The sequence below is a fragment of the Carya illinoinensis genome, chromosome 7, assembly GCF_018687715.1.
Source record: "Carya illinoinensis cultivar Pawnee chromosome 7, C.illinoinensisPawnee_v1, whole genome shotgun sequence".
Lineage (NCBI taxonomy): Eukaryota > Viridiplantae > Streptophyta > Magnoliopsida > Fagales > Juglandaceae > Carya > Carya illinoinensis.
In genome coordinates, this window is record NC_056758.1 from 40,315,122 (window position 1) to 40,334,129 (window position 19,008).

Consider the following 19,008-nt stretch of genomic DNA (forward strand, 5'->3'; position numbering starts at 1 on the left):
CCAAACATATTTAATTTTATTTTTAAAGGAAAAAACTTTTATCTCTAATTTCAATGTCTTTCTACTATAAACATAATCATTATATTCCTAAATTCAAATATTGACACATTTTCATATGTTGTACTATATTTACAACACATAATTGATGCGAATATTTGTTGTAAAAAAGTATGTTTATAAATAACTAAAATCATATTTGGGTACTTTCTAATAACAACAAACAAGATATTTTATTGATATTTGCTTCTATATATATATATATATTTTTTTTAATGAATATATTAAAAAATTGGCGAACGATTGTGCCTCATGATTGCCGGCAAAGGAATGTAGTATGCAAATAATTTATAATTAACCTCGTGTATTTTAGCAGGGATGGGTATTTTGGTAATCCCGAGATTCTAATCCTAATCATGGGCACTGGGCGAGGCATGGATGTCCGAATTGGATTTTTCTAAAAATATGCCACCCATACCTCCTGCAAAGTTCATTTTAGATCTAATATGGAAAAGGTTTCTTATCTGGCTGACATGTCGAATGGGGATTGGAGAATTGAGATTTTTAGGGCTTACGTGGGGCGAGGGATTTTCACGGGTATCAAGGACCGTAGGTGGGCTTTTGGATGTCTCATAAGAGCAATGATTTCAACCTTTTCGGTTGTCTTTTTGCCGTCTCATGTGTGGCTGTTGGCAATCATACGTTGGGCTTATTACGTTCGTTGGCTTCTGATTATATTATCATTGAGATTTTCCAGAGCATTATGTTCTTAAAAAAATTATAGTGCTGTGGTAATTAAACATGAGAAATACTATTGTCACCAAGAGTTGGTACTTATAATTTTTTTATTTAATCATGTACAATTATGTTTTAATAATGTTGTAAATTTTTTTAAAAAAAATTGTTTATCGATATAAAAAAAATTAGTGAAAAAAATTTTAAAATAATTAAAAAATCTGTTTGTTCGAAAGCCGTCTCGTGCTATATCACTGAAAATCTTGTTCTACATCCCATTTTCGGTGGATATAGCACGGGTCATTAAATATATATAATTCATAATTATTTTTTAGGTATTTTATATTAATAATTTTTTGGATATTTTATTTGATAATTGACGAGTGAAAATTAATCATTGGATGTAAAATTATAGTTTTTTTGAGGTGAAGAGCTGAAGATGGTAGCAGCCTACGGGGCCTATGGAGCATCGCCCATGAATTTGTGTAGTCACGGGCCTCACGCATCGCGGTTTCTAGTCTTATGTTCTTCAAAGATATTTTTCCCCATAATATCTAAATATGTCATCGGGAAAATCTTGTGAGATATTTGTTTACTTCCATATAATTATGTTACAAATATTTTAAATACTTTTAAAAATTGATGTGATTTTATTTAATTTATTAAATTATTTTATAATAAAAATAATTTTATAATTTAACGATTCAGATCAAATTACGTTAATTTATATGATTATTTTTATGTAATTTTTTTTTATATAATTAGAGTATTTCTCTTCATTTTCCTTTCATTGATCTCTGTAAATCTAAACGTTAATGTTGGTCAAAGCAATTATATTATATATAAGGCTATATATGGTGGTCCTGACTCCTTCCATGGTATATTGCTTAAGGTAAAAATGTTTGAATTTTGAAAGAGAGTTGAGAGAAAGTTATACGCAGTTCTTATGACCACAGACAGAGGCATATCGATCCCTGACACCATGACCACATCTTATCTTTCACAAAGGTGAGTTGGAAATCCTACAGCCTCTGGAATCGGATAAGCGTCCAGGAATTGGAAATCTTGAAATTCTCTCGTTCGTACACCAATTAATACCTACTACGTATACTTCCTTGTGTTATCGCATTTATCTTTAACTATAAAGCATCAGAATGAGTGGATTCTTGGCTCTTAACGTGTCGGTTTCGTCGCCGTCGTCGTCGTCATCATAAAACATCTAATTAGGAGGTAAGAGTCTAGTCAAAATATATAAAAACTTTTAGGTGACATTTTGATAAGCAATTAGCAAAGAAACTCGGCTTAAGGAGAGGCTCAAATGACTCAATACTGTAGAGTTCTGGAGACTGCAGATTTCATCAAGATTGTGATTGTGACATCCATATGCTCAACTAAAAATGCTTAAGTAGTCAGTCATGCAAAATTCCAAACATAATCGGTGCATTACTTTTTCGAAGATGGATAGCGTGCAAAGCTAAACTGGGCCATTCTGCATTGCTTTTGAAAAGAACCACCAACCCCCCATGATCCCATTCATTCACCCACGACGATTACTTAGGGGCAAAACCTTGCCGAACTAGGTACCAAATATCAAGTCATTATCTCGGTGTGGGGGACCATATGGATTAGCATTTTGAAGTAGGGCAATCCTGGTCTGATAATACTGCACATTGACAAAATCGACGTTAATAGTATTGAACTACCTTGATAAGGCATATCAGTGAAAATCCGACCGGAAAATGTGAATATTTATCAGTTCTGCAAAGAAAGGTTGGCATTTCTTAGTTGGGTTAGAAAATGGAGTGATATTTTGTACAATTTATTGATAAAAATTAAATATCTCTTTTGAAGTCTACGAGTCAAACTTGAATAGTTAATGAAAAAATGTTAATCTCCTGATATTGTGTTGATAAATTTGATATTAATAACACTGGACTACTCGAGATAATGTAAGAATTTTCTTCATATTTGCATATGCCATTCCTTAATCTCAACTCCTAGCTTCCATTGCCTAGCTAGCCGTTAGAATATGTAATTTTTTCATGTTTTCAGGCTTGACGCCTTATTTCCTATAATTTTTTCAAACTCTTTATGTTATTTTAAGTGATACATACACAACATGCAAACTCTCGCGCAAGTAATACTGGAGTTTATAAACAATATTTAATGCCGTGCTCTGACTTAATAATATAATTTTTATATTTAATGACGTAAGATCCACGAACGATATCTATTTCTTGCCTAATTTATAAATAGTACTTCTATACGCAGGCATAAGTGGACGAAAATGACGTGGCAAGCTAAAAAAAAAAAGGCAAAATAGTGTTACGAAGGAAAAAGCTGAAACGTGTTTGAGAAGATTTCTTTCTCTCCCATCCACCATCCGCGTCCATTCGCTGCAGATCTGCAAGAACGTTTCATGCGACCCAGCCCGCGACCCAGCCCTCCGAGTTCAGCTCACAGGTTTTCTCCACCATTTTCACTATCGTGAGCAACTCCTGTTTCACTTTCTCCACTTTTATTTTTGAGTTTCTCTTTTTTTATCTCTCATTTATCTGTTCCGGTCCATTTTCTGCCATTAGAGGACATAGTAGAACTCAAAAGGAGAAACATTCGGCTTTCACACGTAAAGATCATCATCCGAAAAGGTATTGGCTTCCATAGTTTTAGTTTTTTTTCTTGTTTATTTGAAAACAAGCATGTAAATTTTCTACATTTTTTTGCTCTTGTATAACGAGATACCAGATGGTGCTTTCCTTTACCTCACAAAGTATTATTTATTTTCATTTACAACCAAACATAGTGTACATACATAAGAATGGAGGGAAGGACTTGAAGATGGGGTGGTTGAGGCTGTGTTGGTTGGTTTCTTGAAAGCAGGGGAAGGCACGGCCAGAGTGAGGTTGTGTTGGTTGGTTTCCTAAAATAGAAAGTAATTTTTATCATGATTTAAGAAGCAGTTCGAAATTTTTTTATAAGTATTTGAAAGAGTATATCATGATTTCCTTTGTAAGTAGTTCATAAATTATGAAGTTAAATTATGTCCACAACTAAAAAGAGAAGCATTATAGGAACAGAAGCTACGGTTTGAGTAAGCACATTTCGGCTGGTAATTTATCTGCAAGTGGGCTGGTAATTTATCTGCAAGTGTAAATAGAGAAGTTAGTTAAGGTTTGTTCATTGATACAAATTGTATGTGAATTTGCAAGAGAGGATGAGTTATAATTCTGTAATGTGCTTTATAGGGAAAGGAAATGTGAATCGTGCTTATGGATATATAGGAACCGTGAATACTTTGTTGAAATCACCAGAGAAATATACTAATATGTAATGTTTTAGAAGGATATGTCTTTTGGCAAGTCAAGGATTTTCACATTATGTGTATCGTATTAGAAAAATGTTGCTCTTGTCATTTTTTAATTATATTCATATAATCCTTATTGATGTGGTATCAAAATTAGATTAGTACAGGATACACATAATTTCCAAAATAAATTGATGACAAATATGAGGTGATCAAAGGAAGATGTTTAAAAATATCATAAATATCATTTTTCATTGGATTAAGTTTCAATCCCTGAAAAGCCTAATAAAACATTATTAGAGCAAATAAAATCATATTCATTGTATTGTTTTCTTGCATTTGTTAAGTAAAACATTATATTTTGGATAACTAAGCTTTTTATCCAAAAACTCAACACTCCAATGCAAGGTGCATTCTAGATTCAAGTATCAGATTCTGTTCTAGAATCAACTAGATTCACTTCTATGTGAAGTTTATACCATATTTAAATTTCTATAAGACTTTATTAATTTTGAATAAATTTATATTCATGGAGTTTTAATGTTCTAAAATATTCTCTAGATGGAGAAAGGGAAGGAGAAAATATCTTCCTCTACACCTCCTACCATAGAGGAAGCAACAAATCCTCTGTCTCAGGTAGGAATTTGAGCTGTAGCAGATATTCAGCTTTTAAACCATTATGTTGACTGGTTTTGTTTCATAATCATTACTATTTTATGTGCTAGGCTATACCAATTTCTTTTTATCCGGAATTTCCCAACTATATGCATGGTTTCCATCCACCAATGTCACATGTGTGGTTACCTATGCCATTTGTGGAGCGTCCTGATGCCAACCCATCTACTAATACTAATCAGGTGATAAATTCATTTGATAAGTACTGCGCTTATTTTTATCCATGTTTGTACTCAAACAAATTTTTTTGTGGGTGTAAACTACAGGGAAATGAAATGCCCCCATTTCTCTCATCAGTTGCCTCTCCGATTGGTTTACACTCCACAAGTTCAAGCCATGTGGATGAACTCCAAAATATATCACCCGACTCTACTGGAAAAAGTATGTCTACGCCCTATATTGATGATACTGTTGAACCCAAAGATGTTGGACAGTCCGGGCTACAAAATACTTTCCATATTGAGGGGGCCAATATCGTTAAGGAGCCGAAGTTGGGAATGATGTTTAAATCTGAAGAGGAGTTACTTTCTTATTATAAAAGATATGGGCAACAATGTGGTTTTGGGATTATGACACAAAAGAGTCATAGGTTTGAAGATGGGAGCATTAGATATGTCACATTGGGGTGTGCTCGTGGTGGGAAGGCACGGAACCGTACGACAAATGTTGCGAGGCCACGTCCGACATCGAAGACAGACTTTAAGGCAAGGATAAATGTCATATACGAAAAAGGGGTGTTGACGATGTCGAGTGTTAATAATTCTCATAATCACAGCCTAAGTCCACAAAAATCGAGATTCTTCCGCTGCAATAGAGAAGTGAGCGAGTCTGTTAAGAGAGTCTTAGATATTAATGATCAGGCTGGGATCAGAATGAACAAGAGTTTTGCCTCTCTTGTGCAAGAAGCGGGTGGATTTGAAAACTTGCCATTTAATGAAAAAGACTGTCGAAATTATATTGACAAGGCACGCCACCTTCGACTTGGGAAAGGTGGTGCTGGAGCCCTCCGTGAGTACTTTGCTCGGATGCAATACAAGAATGATGTGTTCTTTTCACTAATGGATATGGATGATGACGGACGGTTGAGGAATGTATTCTGGGCGGATGCACGAAGTAGGGCAGCCTACAAATATTTTGGGGATGTCATCACATTCGACACGACATATTTGACAAATAGATATGGGATGCCGTTTGCACCGTTTGTTGGTGTAAACCACCATGGCCAGTCAATTTTGTTGGGGGCAGGATTAGTATCTAGTGAGGATACGGAAACATTTTCATGGTTATTTCAAACTTGGTTGACTTGTATGGATAGTGAAGCTCCCAAGGCTATTATCACATATCAAGATAGAGCCATGAAAAATGCAATAAGTCTCGTATTTCCAAACAGCCGACACAGATATTGCTTATGGCACATATTGAAGTTGTTGGAACGTGCAGGAATTTATTTGGCCAAGCAGATGTTGGGACACAACAAAATGTTCCAGTTCAGGTAGGCATTACGGGTCTTTAATGATAGGAGAAAATATATTGTGTTGTTAATACATATTGAAAATTTAAACACTACATATATATAATGTGTTACTATCTTCACTAATATTCTGCTTATTGGATTGGTAGCCCTCACAAAACTTAAGGGAGATGTTGGACTTTAGTGCCACCGGGTTAGGCTTTGCAGTGAATGAGACTCAAGAAAGTGTAAATCGTCTTCTTTATGTTTGACCAATTCCGTGTAAATGTTCCATAATAAATTTACAAGTTGGTTTGCTTTTTAACTAATTCTTTATGTTCACAGATGCAAATGGGGTTGGATGGAACCCAGCCGGAGTGGTTGCGTGAGTCACAACCGTCGCAATAAAAGATATTATAGGGTTTGTACCTATGCCATTGCTTATGCAGTAATATTCTGCCTAAATTTTACACATATAGGATGTACATACCAGATCTGACTTTATGGGAAAGGTTGTAAATCTAGGTTGGTTATGCCCAGATTGAGTCTATGAATATTGTGTAAATCTAAAGGTTGCTTATGTCAGGACGTGGTAACAAAAATATTAACTAATTATAAAGGTTGCTTATGCCCATATTTAGCTAACTGCAATATTCTGTTCCATAAAGGTTGCTTATGCCTAAATTTAGCTAATCCTAAGAATGTGTATATGTTAAGTATGCTAGCTAAGTTTGATATTCATTTATGGGAGTTTGATAAGTGTCTTCATTTTGAGTGGATTTGGTGTGCTGTGCTTTGCAGTTGTATAAGGGTAGATTCATGGAAGTTTTGTACAAAAAAAGAAAGAGTAAGGGGAAGATTGCCCAGACTAGTGGAGCCAAACTAGCAAAATCCAGCTTGGATGCCGTTGTAAATATTTTTTGAAGGCCAACTTGAGCTATTATGGATGATTTATTGTTTATAATTTTTGTTGAAAGACAACCAGCTCGGATGAAAAATGAGCTCAAATACTACAGCTATATGTGTAAATGTTCCAAAGTGTTATATTTGAGGGGTAACTTGAGTGGTTGTTATTGATTTTTGATGAAAAACAACCACATGTTCATGGGTAACTTGAGGAATATTTTGTTGAAATGAACTACAGGGTTATTATTTGCCTTTTTGCCTAAATGGTATTTCAGGATGTTGATATAATCATGTTGATGTTTTTTTTTTTTTTATATGTTAACTCAGGGTTTGTAACTTTTATTTCATAATGAGTCCTAATGTATTAGGCAATTTTTGGCCAAAGATGCCAATGAGGCCGAATAGCAGATATATGGAATTGGGATCATATATGTTCACATGGTTTGTCTTTTTATTTACAACCGTACGAATTTTTTATTTTATATGTTAACTTGTAATATATATGCCCAGATTTTACCAAATGGTTTGTTGTGTATAATGGCCAAATATGCCAGTTAGTACGTGGGCATTATGAGAGTTGTGCAAAATTGCCCAGATATGATATGCAAAAACCGTGATTAATAGACACAAAAGGTGTACATGTCTTGGAGTTACTTTTCAACTTTAATGAGCTTGAATGACCAAATATTAACTTTTCGGATTGAGTCCTAATAATCGTGCACGAAGTAGTGGCTGTTATTATAAAACAGGGCAATTTGCAATCGGTTCCAGAGTAAGAGGCACATATTATCTTCACAAAATAGGACTATCTTCACAACACAACACAAGCATACTTTCCAAATGTTCCATAATAAATTTGCTGCAAATGAACTAATGCTGAAAAAACAACACAAGCATACTTTCCAAATGTTCCATAATAAATTAGCTTCAATGAACTAATGTCCAAAGACACAATCAACAGTTTCCAAGATCAGTTGTAAGTCAGTTGCCTACTTTTTCAAAAGAACTTACCAGACTCTAAATACAGAATAAAGACTTGTTCAAGTTAATTTTGTAGACTGTTGGACTACAGTTACTCTAAAGCACATATTATCACAAGTGATCAGCTTTATACACGAAGTTGCCTAGATTATTGGGTATTCACTACGATCGTGAGAAGTACAAATAAAGTAGGATACAAATTATACAATAGAGCCAAACACTTGGGCATTGACGCTGGACTCCCAAGTCCCTCTTGAAAAGTTCGCCCTCTCTTTTTCGAATCTCTTCCATCCAATTTCGAATCTCTTCCAACCAACTTCGAACCTCTTCCTCTCTTCTTCGAACCTCTTCCTCTCTTCTTTGAACCTCTTTACCTCTTTAACAGTGTGGTAACCCCTGTATAAACAAATAAACAAACAAAAGGCATAGTAAAAACTCAGGGCAATTCTGACTCACACCCAAATATTGCAAGTTAAAGCACGGAAAATACTTTTTACCTGAGAATTGTACTTTGAACACCCAAAGAATGATCGACCTGGATTTCTTGGCGTATTCGATGTTCTAAGTGAAGCGGGTGACCCACAAGTACACATTGGATTGTTTCTCAAAATATGAGTAACAAGTAAAGAAGAAGAATCTTCACTCGATACCTTTTCTCCAGACAACATTTTGCCAAAATAGGCAATGGAGTATATTGTTGAACTGTTGATAAGGTGCAAATTAAGTGTCTTCATTTTTAGTTTATGTATAAGGGTTTAGAAGTATTTTTTTAGAGAAGAGAGGTGGACCAACTTACTTACCGTTAGGGGAGTGTTAACGAAAAACAGATAAATCATGTTAGTGTTAGGGCAATAAGAGAGGTAATGTCATGAACACAAACAGAAACAAAAATTTATTATTATCCATAAATAATAGACCCACCCCAATCAATGAACAAAACTGCACAACACAAAACGAGCTAACTGCTCCTCTTATTTCATTATTTTTCAATTTGTCTTCAATACTTTTCCTGTGTTCAAACCTTTACTTCTCCCATTTCCTTTGGTGTAAGAAAGAGGGAGATGGACTTTTGTTGTACATTCTATTTCTTAATACTCCACAAATTCTTTAATTATGTAGCGCTGATCACTAATATAAGATCTTAAGAGATTTTCTTTTAGCATTAAACCAAGGACATCTTTATTGCCTCTATCATGTTTCAAGATGTCAGAGAAAGGGCTAAAGAGACTATAGGTCTATCATGACAGGAGTCACTTAGGATCAGGCCAGGCTAGGAGACTAGCCCCTTCATATTATAAGGTAAAACACAAAAAGTAAGATGCATTCATATATGTCCAGCACATCCATACGAATCTGCAATGTCATCTCTTGATGGCTAGCATCTTGGAAAAAGCTCCCATGTAGAGAAAGCTAAGAAGAAAATGGACACTGGACATTGGGTAGTACAAGTTTGTCCTCCAAAATCTCCACAATGGTTGCTGATAAGAAACAAGCAAAGAGAACTTTTTTTTTTTTTTTGAGATAAGTAACAAGCAAACAGAACTCTAACAACTTTCTTTCTAATAGAACACATTCTACACAAACATTTTACACATTCTACTTGAAGGGCGTCAAGCATGCAATTGAATAATAATATTAGAGTTCGATATAATCGGGTTCAGGTCGATATGGGTCAATCTAAATCTAAATCAATTATAATCCGATTGAAGAGCCGGTGGCTGGTTGACATGTTGAAACCAAAAAGTTTTACCAAAAAAAAAAAAACTGAAGAAACAATATGACTGACTCTAAAGCAACGATCAAGCATCTTTGATATCCAGGTTGGGTGGATTGACCCAAACACATCAAAACCCAAAACTATTATCTTCCACTTTCTCGGCAGCCAAACACATCAAAACCCAAAACTATATATTAATTTCTGAACACAAACCCTACCAAAATGTGTTCCTACAGAAACCAAAACTATAAACCCTAAAAAAAAATTCTTCATACAGATTTGGAGCTTCTAGTTTATTCATCATATTAAATAACAGACCAAATCACCAAAAGCACGATTGTGAGAGAGAGAGACCTGTTGGCTTGATTTAGGGTTTCCAGAAGCCGGATCTACGTCGATTTAACCTATTGAAAACAAAAAATCGCAATATATCATAAATAATAGATCAAATAACTAAAACCATGAGAGAGAGAGAGAGAGAGAGACCTTTCAATCTCGATTTAGGGTTTCTCAAAGTCTACGAATCTACGACGAGGAGTCCATGAAATACAATCATTTTCAGTGAAGAATAAGCCGCGGAGGGGAAAGCATCAAAACTCTAGTTGGGGAGAGATTGATAGAGGAGAAGAGAGGAGAAGAGTTTCATAGGGGGGAGAGATTGACAGGGGGGGAAGCTGAAGGGGGGAGGGGAAAGCAAATGGCTACTGGAAACGCAGTGGAAATTTTTTTTTTCCCGCTTAACTTAAAACGCACCGTTTCATTTATTAACTGACGTCAGCAATTGGTGCGCGATTCGTCCCCTCCGCGCCTGCAAGTAGAGTTTTCCATTTATAAATTGCGTCAAGCTCACATCCATTGTGACTGTTTATGAGCATGCTGCATGCTGGACACGCATGTCGGATATGCGTAAAAAGAAGAAGCTTGTGTGGATCGGATCCGACTTTAATAAGTAATTGATGTGAACGAATATTGATCACAAACTTGTATCCAAACCCCAGACATGGACTGACCCAATACCATCTCTGGCTAAGTTTTGGAAAACTCATATACCAACAGTCTACCCATGTCTTTAACTCCGACACTACCGCTTTATACATAATTTGTGAATAGCGTTTTCCGGCCCACTTCAGACTACTACTCGTACTATTTGTGCTTGGAGAAAAACTTGAGATCCAATGAAAAAGTTAAAACAATGATCTTATGTTTTTTCTAAAAATATAAAAAAAAACATTACATTTTGTTTTCAAGGGTCTTGCATTGAGTGAAAGACCATAGGGGTTGGCCTAACCGCGAGTACTCTCATTGATTAGTTATTTCAATTTTCAAACTTCATATTAGATTAGTCATCATATTTTTTGTAATAATAAAATATTATTATTATTTTAATATAATTTTTTTTTCATAATTTCCAACTCTCCACATTTTCATAGTTTTTTTTTAAATTTTTATTTTTCTAATCAAATAAAATCACAATTACCTGATAGACTACTCAAGTGAGAAAATAAACTGAAAGGAAAAGAAAGAGGAGAAATGCATGGAAAAAAAACGAGGAGGAGAGAGAAGGATTGTAGATAAAAATTTGGATGACTTTTGCATGGCTAATCCAATGCCAGTCACAAAATCATCATGTTTAATCAAGTACTGACATTTAGTTAAGCTAATGCCAGTGTTTTAAGTAACCTTAATCTTAATCTGTCCTGATTGTTAAATAAATGAATTCATTCATAAATAAATAACTAATCTTCATGCGTTAACTTTCTCAGTAGTAGTATGACCATGGTGGTGGAGTTACAACTTACAAGAACAGTGAACTGATTTGAACTTAAAAGAAATTGTTTCAATACAGTGTTAAATTGATATAAAAAATTAGAGTTAACTTATTTTAATTCTCTCTCGCACCAAAAGATATTCCTACAACTCTACGTTACTCTTAAGTCTTACCAAAACTGAAAATCCATCAAGTGATAAAAATTTCTTCGATCGACCAAAAGCCCAACAGCCCAAAAAAATAAAAAAATAAAAATCTCGCCTGTGTAATTAAAAAAAGAAGTCATCCTCTCCCTTTCCTGCGAAACCTAAAACCGAGTATTACAGCTCTATCCCTCTGCGTCTCTCTTCCTCTCCCGCTCTCCTATGGCGACTACCGAACCCACTGAGAACGGTACCACCAACGCCCTGGAGTCCGACACTCAAACACTTCCAGCCGAAGGCACTACCAACTCTTCCACGCCAACCGAACCCCCTCCCACTACAACCGCTGCTACCACCGAGACACCAGCCACGGCGCCAACTGAGTCCGAACCTTCCACTCAGAATCCAGAGTCCGAGTCAGCTCCCGCTTCCGACCCTCCGGCTATAGTCACTACCTCTGCCACCCCACCCGACAAGAGGTGGCCGGGATGGCCAGGGCACTGCGTGTTCCGGATCATCGTGCCGGTCCTCAAGGTCGGTAGCATCATCGGCCGCAGAGGAGATCTCATCAAGAAGATGTGCGAGGAGACCCGTGCCCGCATTCGCGTCCTCGACGGCGCCGTAGGCACCCCCGATCGAGTTGTGAGCTCCAATTCATCCTCTCTCTCTGTCTAGGGTTTTTGCTAATGCCTTGTTTGCTTGCTGATGGTAAAAGCAGAAAATATTAAATTTTTAGGTGTTTAAGCTGTGGAGTAGAGATAGTAGAGAGCTCTTTTGCTCGAGTCTAATAACTAACTGGTTTTTGATCATCGTCTTCAATTGAGCTCTGTTTTGTAGCCAAGAAAATGCTTGAAGCTTATTGCTTATGATAATTGGCTCTCAAATATCTCAAGTCGTGGGAAGCTACAAAATTGAAGTGTCAATTTCATTGCGCACAGCCTCGTTAGCTGGGCCACAACCAATATTTATTGGATGCATTCCCATACCGATCATCCCATCTCACATCTTCATCCAGCATCTTTATTTTAAACACCGACTTTGTAATTTCTTGTATCATATTTTTATTACCTTGATCATTGGCGGAAAAAAGTTTATAAGGATTAAGCTTTTGATTGAAGATGTGTGCTTCAAGTGCAACCTAGACCATGACTATTGTAACTCGATGGAGCTGGACTTAGATTCTCTAGTTTCTAGGCTCTAAGCATGAATTTGTTAAATAAAATAAATTCTTAGCAATTTTGTATGTATTATTTGAAAACGTGTATGCAAGGTGAACAGAGCTTATCGATGTCTAGCTCCTCCAAATGATGTTTCTAAGCGCATGCACACAAAAATTTACATTTCTACAATTAGATATGGCATGCAGATATCCAATTGTACCTTTATTTTTTACAACGATCTTGCTTTGATCGTACTTAGGTGCTGATAGCTGGAAAGGAAGAACCAGAGGCACCTTTTTCCCCTGCAATGGATGCTGTGATACGAGTTTTCAAACGTGTCTCTGGGTTATCTGAGACTGAGAGTGATGCCAAAGCATCTGGAGCTGCTGGTGTTGCATTTTCTTCAATCCGGTTATTGGTTGCATCGACACAAGCCATTAATTTAATTGGAAAACAAGGCTCGTTAATCAAAGCTATACAGGAGAGTACTGGTGCTTCTGTCAGAGTATTGTCAGGAGGTATGCATTTGATGCTCCTTGTGTATTTCCATGAGGAAATGTCTTTTTTAGTGGATTACTGGTTCTTTCTTGAAGTAGTGAATTTCTGGATGTTGGTTATAATTGGTACAAAATTGAGGTCTGGTGATCAGGAAAACCATTTGATTTAGATTTAGGAGCTTAATATGATCCATATGGGGTTGGGTAAGGGTTTAGATTTGCTGGTTTCTAATTAAAGAGGTTAAATAAAAATAATCGATGGCTGGGTTGGTAATAAAGCTAGATATTTTTTATTGGTAATAACTATCATTAATAGCTTAGAAGATAATAAAGCTAGAAAAATTAGGATCAAGGGTGCTTTTCTTGTCTGTTAACAATAGCCATGAGCAATGCTTAAGACATTTTTAGTCTGGGGAAGTAAATTTCATATACTTAGTACCAGAATGTTCTAGATGTAGAATTACCAGATTGTTTTTTCTCTCAATGGGCTTTCTGAAGGTTTGGGTTATGTCTTGATTTTTTTTCTCAAATATAGTCGTCTACGAAATCTGAGTAAGAGAACATGATACAGACCGACCAACATGTCAATTTTGAATATTTGAGATGCAGTACAGCAAGAATACGATGCTTAGTTAATGGATATATAAGAAATACTTCTGAACATATATTATGCTATTTTTAGCTTTAAAAGATAAACAACAAGCACCAGACATCCAAAGGAAGAGATTTTTGGAATGAAGTGTTAGATGGAGGAAACGACCCTCAAGGGAGTCACTACAGACTATGCTTCTCACTTGAGTCTTAGATCATCATGAGATGCGATGCTGAATCCCCCCGTTCAGTGTATATTCTCTCCCTCGGGTGCAAAAAATGTTGCATCTTTAGATTTTTAAATCTCCTTGTTACCTCTGAACTTTGACACCCGTACAGAATGGGTGGATAGAGACCTGTCTCCAGAGAAGAGGAAAGTAGCCTTTTTGTAGTTCAAAAGAGATCAAACTATTTCTGTGCAATTATGAGTGGTGACCTATAAGAAGTGTCTGTCTGTGTTATGTCGGAAACAAACATTAACCATACTTGAGTGATCTTTCTATTTTCTCTGATATTCCAAGAATCCAGGAGTTCTACATCTTCCATTGACCGGCCTAGAGTTTATGATTGGATTCTATTAATGTCTGTAAACTATTTTCCTTTTTTTTTTTAATATTTTAATTCTTCATATCTGTAATTATTGTTTCATCTCTAAACAAGGAACATTATAACGAATTTATTTGTGCTGGCAGATGAGGTGCCGCTCTATGTTGCTGCAGATGAGAGGATTGTGGAATTGCAGGGAGAAACTTTAAAGGTTCTCAAAGCTCTAGAAGCAGTAGTGGGTCACCTGAGGAAGTTTTTGGTTGATCAAAGTGTTCTTCCTCTTTTTGAAAAGAGTGTAAGCTTGGTTCCTGTTGTGATTTATGGTTCTTTGCACTTTATGTTGTAATTACATTGCAATGTTCATTTTCAGTATGCTGCACCTGTCTCACAAGATCGCATAGTGGATGCCTGGTCTGACAAGTCATCACTGCATGCTGCTTCTCAAACTGCAATTGCCACTGAATATCCTCTCTCAGTCTCTGCAAAGAGGGATTCTTTATTCCTTGACCGTGAAACTCATTTAGAGTCTCAACTTCTGCCCTCGGGAATGTCACACTATGGACAAGATCCTGTACTTTCTGGAATACGTTCTTCAGGACTTGCTCGTGCCGGTGCTCCTATTGTTACTCAGGTTGATATTTTGATTACCCTTAATATCATTGAGTTCAAATTTCCTTCATGATAAGACATCCTCTTTATGTGCAAACAGCAGTTTTTTTGTGGGGCTTTAGGTCAAATGAAGCCAACTGTTTCTGTGTAATCTATGCTTCCCTTAAATCTCCCCTGTATCTCACCTGGGAGATTTTACAGTCAGTTTGGCTAGCCTTTAACTTCATTTTCAGTTGACACCTGTAAGCATTGAGTCTATGGACTTGCACCTTAAGGCTCAAGCCTCACACAGACTGGGTCGTAAGCCTGAAAGATTTGCTGATTCATGTGGTAGCAAAATTTGCTGTTACTTGAACAAGGAGAAAACTCTCAAACCAATAAGATTGCATCCGGCCTTATGTAATGCACATTACATTTTCTTTCTTATATATTTCATTTGCTTTATACATGCGCTGAATGCTGAGAATAAAATGTGGATAAATATGTCGATTGCTTTGGTCGTGCACTCATTCTACTTTGTGGTTACTAATTTTGATGACATAATTTTGTTTATTGCTTCCTCTAATCAGATTACACAAACAATGCAAATCCCACTGTCGTATGCCGAGGCTATCCTTGGACCTAAAGGGTCTAATATTGCTCTCATTCGTCGTAGTAGTGGTGCCATCTTGACTGTACAAGAGAGCAGGGGTCGACCTGATGAGATCACTGTGGAAATTAAAGGCACCTCATCACAGGTTCAGACAGCTCAACATATGATTCAGGTGGGAACCTCTAGACTTTATTTTTATTTTATTTTTATAAGTAACCTGAAGATTTATTTTGAAGTTCAAAAAACAATTCATTGTTGCTTTGTCACAGAATGATTAAAGATACTTTAGCTTGATGTAGTAAAAGACTTGGTTTAAGATTTGGGTTCTCACTTTTAAGATTGATAAGAGTGATGGCATTGAGAGGACATGGTTCTTCTGTATGGACAAATGAATGTAGAGAGATGCAGTTACTTGATGCTATTTTAATATTTGCAGGAAGCAATAAATACTCATAATGAACCAGTTACAAGCAGCTATGGTGGGATAGATGCTGTTTCGAGGTATTCCTCTTACTCGGGCGCTACATCTTATCCCTTGTCTACATCAACTTATCCCTCGTCGACGTTCTCTTCGCAATCGTATGGTGGGTATGGATCTTCCAGTTTGGGAGGAGGCTACAGTACTTTCAGGCTTTGAGGAGAAAAGACAAGGTGGCTAATTTTTACGGGTGGGACCAATATCTTTCCTATTATGTTTAGAGAAGGCTGGCTTCATTCCGAATGAAGCATGTGTAATTGTCACTAAAAAAAAAAAAAATGGTTTATGCGTTGATTCTGTAATCCAGTGAGCTGTGATTTGCTAGTAATTTTCTGGTGGCGAAACTTGGAAAGAGGAACGGTAAATGTCATGAGATGGTGGTAATTTTCTTTTAAGGTCTAACTTAATTTTCACACACTCTCTTTACTCTTGTTTTGTTTTCAAGAGTTACCCCAACCAGCCCCATCGTATCATTTTCCCTAGTGTAGTAATCAAAGTGCTTGTGTATGAGTGGACGCGATCAAGTAATGATAATGATAATGTGCATTATAAATATAATAAAAAAGTGTATGATTTATAGACCATATTTTTTTATTACATCATAATCCTTTTATTATAAATCTTTTGCTCTCAAATATAAACAACTAACCGCTTACATCAAAACCACGTCGTATAGACTAAAAACTTCTTAAGGTTAAAAAATAAACATTTCCTTCCTATATTTTTCTTAGAAATAGAAAATAGAAAGAAAAAGCTTTATCTTAGGGAGGGAGAGAGAGAGAGAGAGAGAGAGAGGGGCGTGCGAGAGCCGTTATCTACAAGTCTGTCGTTCGAAACCACCCATACAAATAACGCAGCTAAGTTGAAAGAGAGAGAGAGAGAGATGCCGACCTTGAATCTGTTCACGAACCTGCCAGTGGATGCAGTGGTGGCCTCTGACATCCTCAAGGACGCCACCAAAGCTGTCGCCAAGATCATTGGCAAACCCGAGTCTGTTAAGTCTCATCTCTATCTATGTTTATAAGCTTTCTGCTTGCCTATTCATGGTTGTATTATGTTCGTCTTTCTTTAGTTTTATAGCATTGGCCACAAGCTGTTCGACAAAATTACTTCTTGAATGCCAAGGCCATGTTTCTTCTGTTTTTGTACTAGTTATCTTGTTGTGCCATACTCGAGAACTTTTGACAAAATTTGTTGGTTAGAACTGGTATCTGTCTGTTTAGTTTTCTTTCTTTCTTTTGTAGAATGTATGCGTGCTTTTTATGATTTCCCCCTCTATTTTTCAGTATGTGATGATTTTGCTGAATGGGGGAGTGCCTATCACATTTGCGGGCACTGAAGAGCCAGCCGCATATGGAGAACTGATATCCATTGGGGGTCTTGGACCAAGTGTGAATGGAAAATTGAGTTCAACAATTGCAGAGATTCTTCAGACTAAGCTATCTATAGACAGCTCCCGCTTCTATATCAAATTTTATGATGTTCAGGTAGCTTTTCGTTTTTGACTCATTCCATTTTAATTGTTGTCTGGACTTTATTTGTTTCTAATCTGTCGTAGAATTGCAGCTAGCATTATACCTGTATTGCTGTTTGCATGGGAGAATATGCTTTCACCGGGCATAATTGGCAGGACATTACTGGCATTTTTGTTTGAATGGAGTAGAGAGAGAGAGAGAGAGAGAGAGAGAGAGAGAGCAAAGGGAACCGTGGGAAATTAAAATTTTAAATGTCAGCAGAGATGCACATTCTCCCAAGGATCTGGCTAGTTTTCTGCTGAATGCAATGAAGGGTACTAGGAAACCCACTGTTTGACCGAAGTATAGGTCAGAGTCTTAAAAGTATACTCTTTAGTTAGTTTATCTTTGAATCTCCCTCCTCAAAGTTATGAATGAGGGTACTTAGAGAAAACATGAGTCGAGAAATTTTCAAGTTGAAGCTAGAGTTGATCCCGGTTCCGGCGAGGGGTTTAGGTCCAAATACTTAGATTAAATTATTGTCCCTACCCCTTCTAGGGTTACATTTTACCTATGGAGAGTTGCATCTTTTAGCCTGGTACGCAGCTGTATGAAGTAATAAATGGGTTCATTTGCCATTGCAATGAGTTTGTATTGGAAACTATATGCTGTTGAAAAATTAGCATGGCACCAGTCATTGTATGCCGAAGTAGAACACCTTTTTCAGTTATATTGTAACAAACCAAGGAAGGCCTAAATCATATTTGTACTTATACTCGAAAAGAATTATTCAAGATTGTGAGAAAACTCAAGCACTACATCTCTAAGTGAGATTAGCTCCGATACCATATGTAATGGTCTAGGTAAAAGCATAAATCTCACCCAGGTTTATACTCCAAACATACTAGTCGATATCACAATTGAAGTTTTGTACAATTATTAGAAATGGCATAAAATTCTCTCTCCTAGGGAACTTGGGTTCTTGTTCACTACCATGCTATGGGTTGGAGTATTACATATATTCTTTATGGTATAATTATAAAAAGTTAATGCATTTTTAGTACCATATCGATTGTTTACCAATTAGTTTGTTTGTTCATTCTCTTGGTGGTCCAGCGATCCTTCTTTGGGTTCAACGGCTCAACTTTTTGAGCAGCATTCCGGTTCGGTAATGAATCCATGGAAAGAAATCATAAGGCAGGGGCAGAAGCTTGTGATGGACCATTCTTCTCAGTTGTAACTTTCTTTAGAGCAGAAAGAACCAATGTATTTGATTATAATGAAATAAATAGAAATACCTTTTTATTTAAGTTTGAAAATGATTTCCCGACTTCCTTCCTCTTTGTGGTTCTTTTGAAATCTAACCTTCTTACCTCCACTGGCTAGCACCCATCCGAGCCCCATT

General features: G+C 36.4%; 2 protein-coding genes across 5 annotated transcripts; both read left to right on the top strand.

The window, feature by feature from the left end:
• Window positions 1-11,777: 11,777 nt before the first annotated feature.
• LOC122314894 (RNA-binding KH domain-containing protein PEPPER) lies at window positions 11,778-16,562 on the top strand. The gene is made up of 6 exons (XM_043130533.1): window positions 11,778-12,318; window positions 13,096-13,354; window positions 14,617-14,765; window positions 14,841-15,101; window positions 15,649-15,843; window positions 16,108-16,562. Exons 1-6 carry the CDS (start codon window positions 11,899-11,901, stop codon window positions 16,306-16,308), a joined length of 1,485 nt encoding a protein of 494 aa, XP_042986467.1. The 5' UTR covers window positions 11,778-11,898; the 3' UTR covers window positions 16,309-16,562.
• A 323-nt stretch (window positions 16,563-16,885) lies between these two features.
• LOC122314896 (macrophage migration inhibitory factor homolog) lies at window positions 16,886-18,922 on the top strand. Of its 4 annotated transcripts, none has more exons than XM_043130537.1 (3): window positions 16,886-17,143; window positions 17,436-17,636; window positions 17,716-18,592. In XM_043130537.1, exons 1-3 carry the CDS (start codon window positions 17,033-17,035, stop codon window positions 17,770-17,772), a joined length of 369 nt encoding a protein of 122 aa, XP_042986471.1. In that variant the 5' UTR covers window positions 16,886-17,032; the 3' UTR covers window positions 17,773-18,592. The 4 variants fall into 4 exon arrangements, with proteins under 4 accessions (XP_042986471.1, XP_042986474.1, XP_042986472.1 ...); XM_043130540.1 differs by having other exon boundaries at window positions 16,889-17,143; window positions 17,708-18,592; XM_043130538.1 differs by lacking the exon at window positions 17,716-18,592 and adding an exon at window positions 18,720-18,922 and having other exon boundaries at window positions 16,895-17,143.
• The last annotated feature ends 86 nt before the right edge of the window (window positions 18,923-19,008 follow it).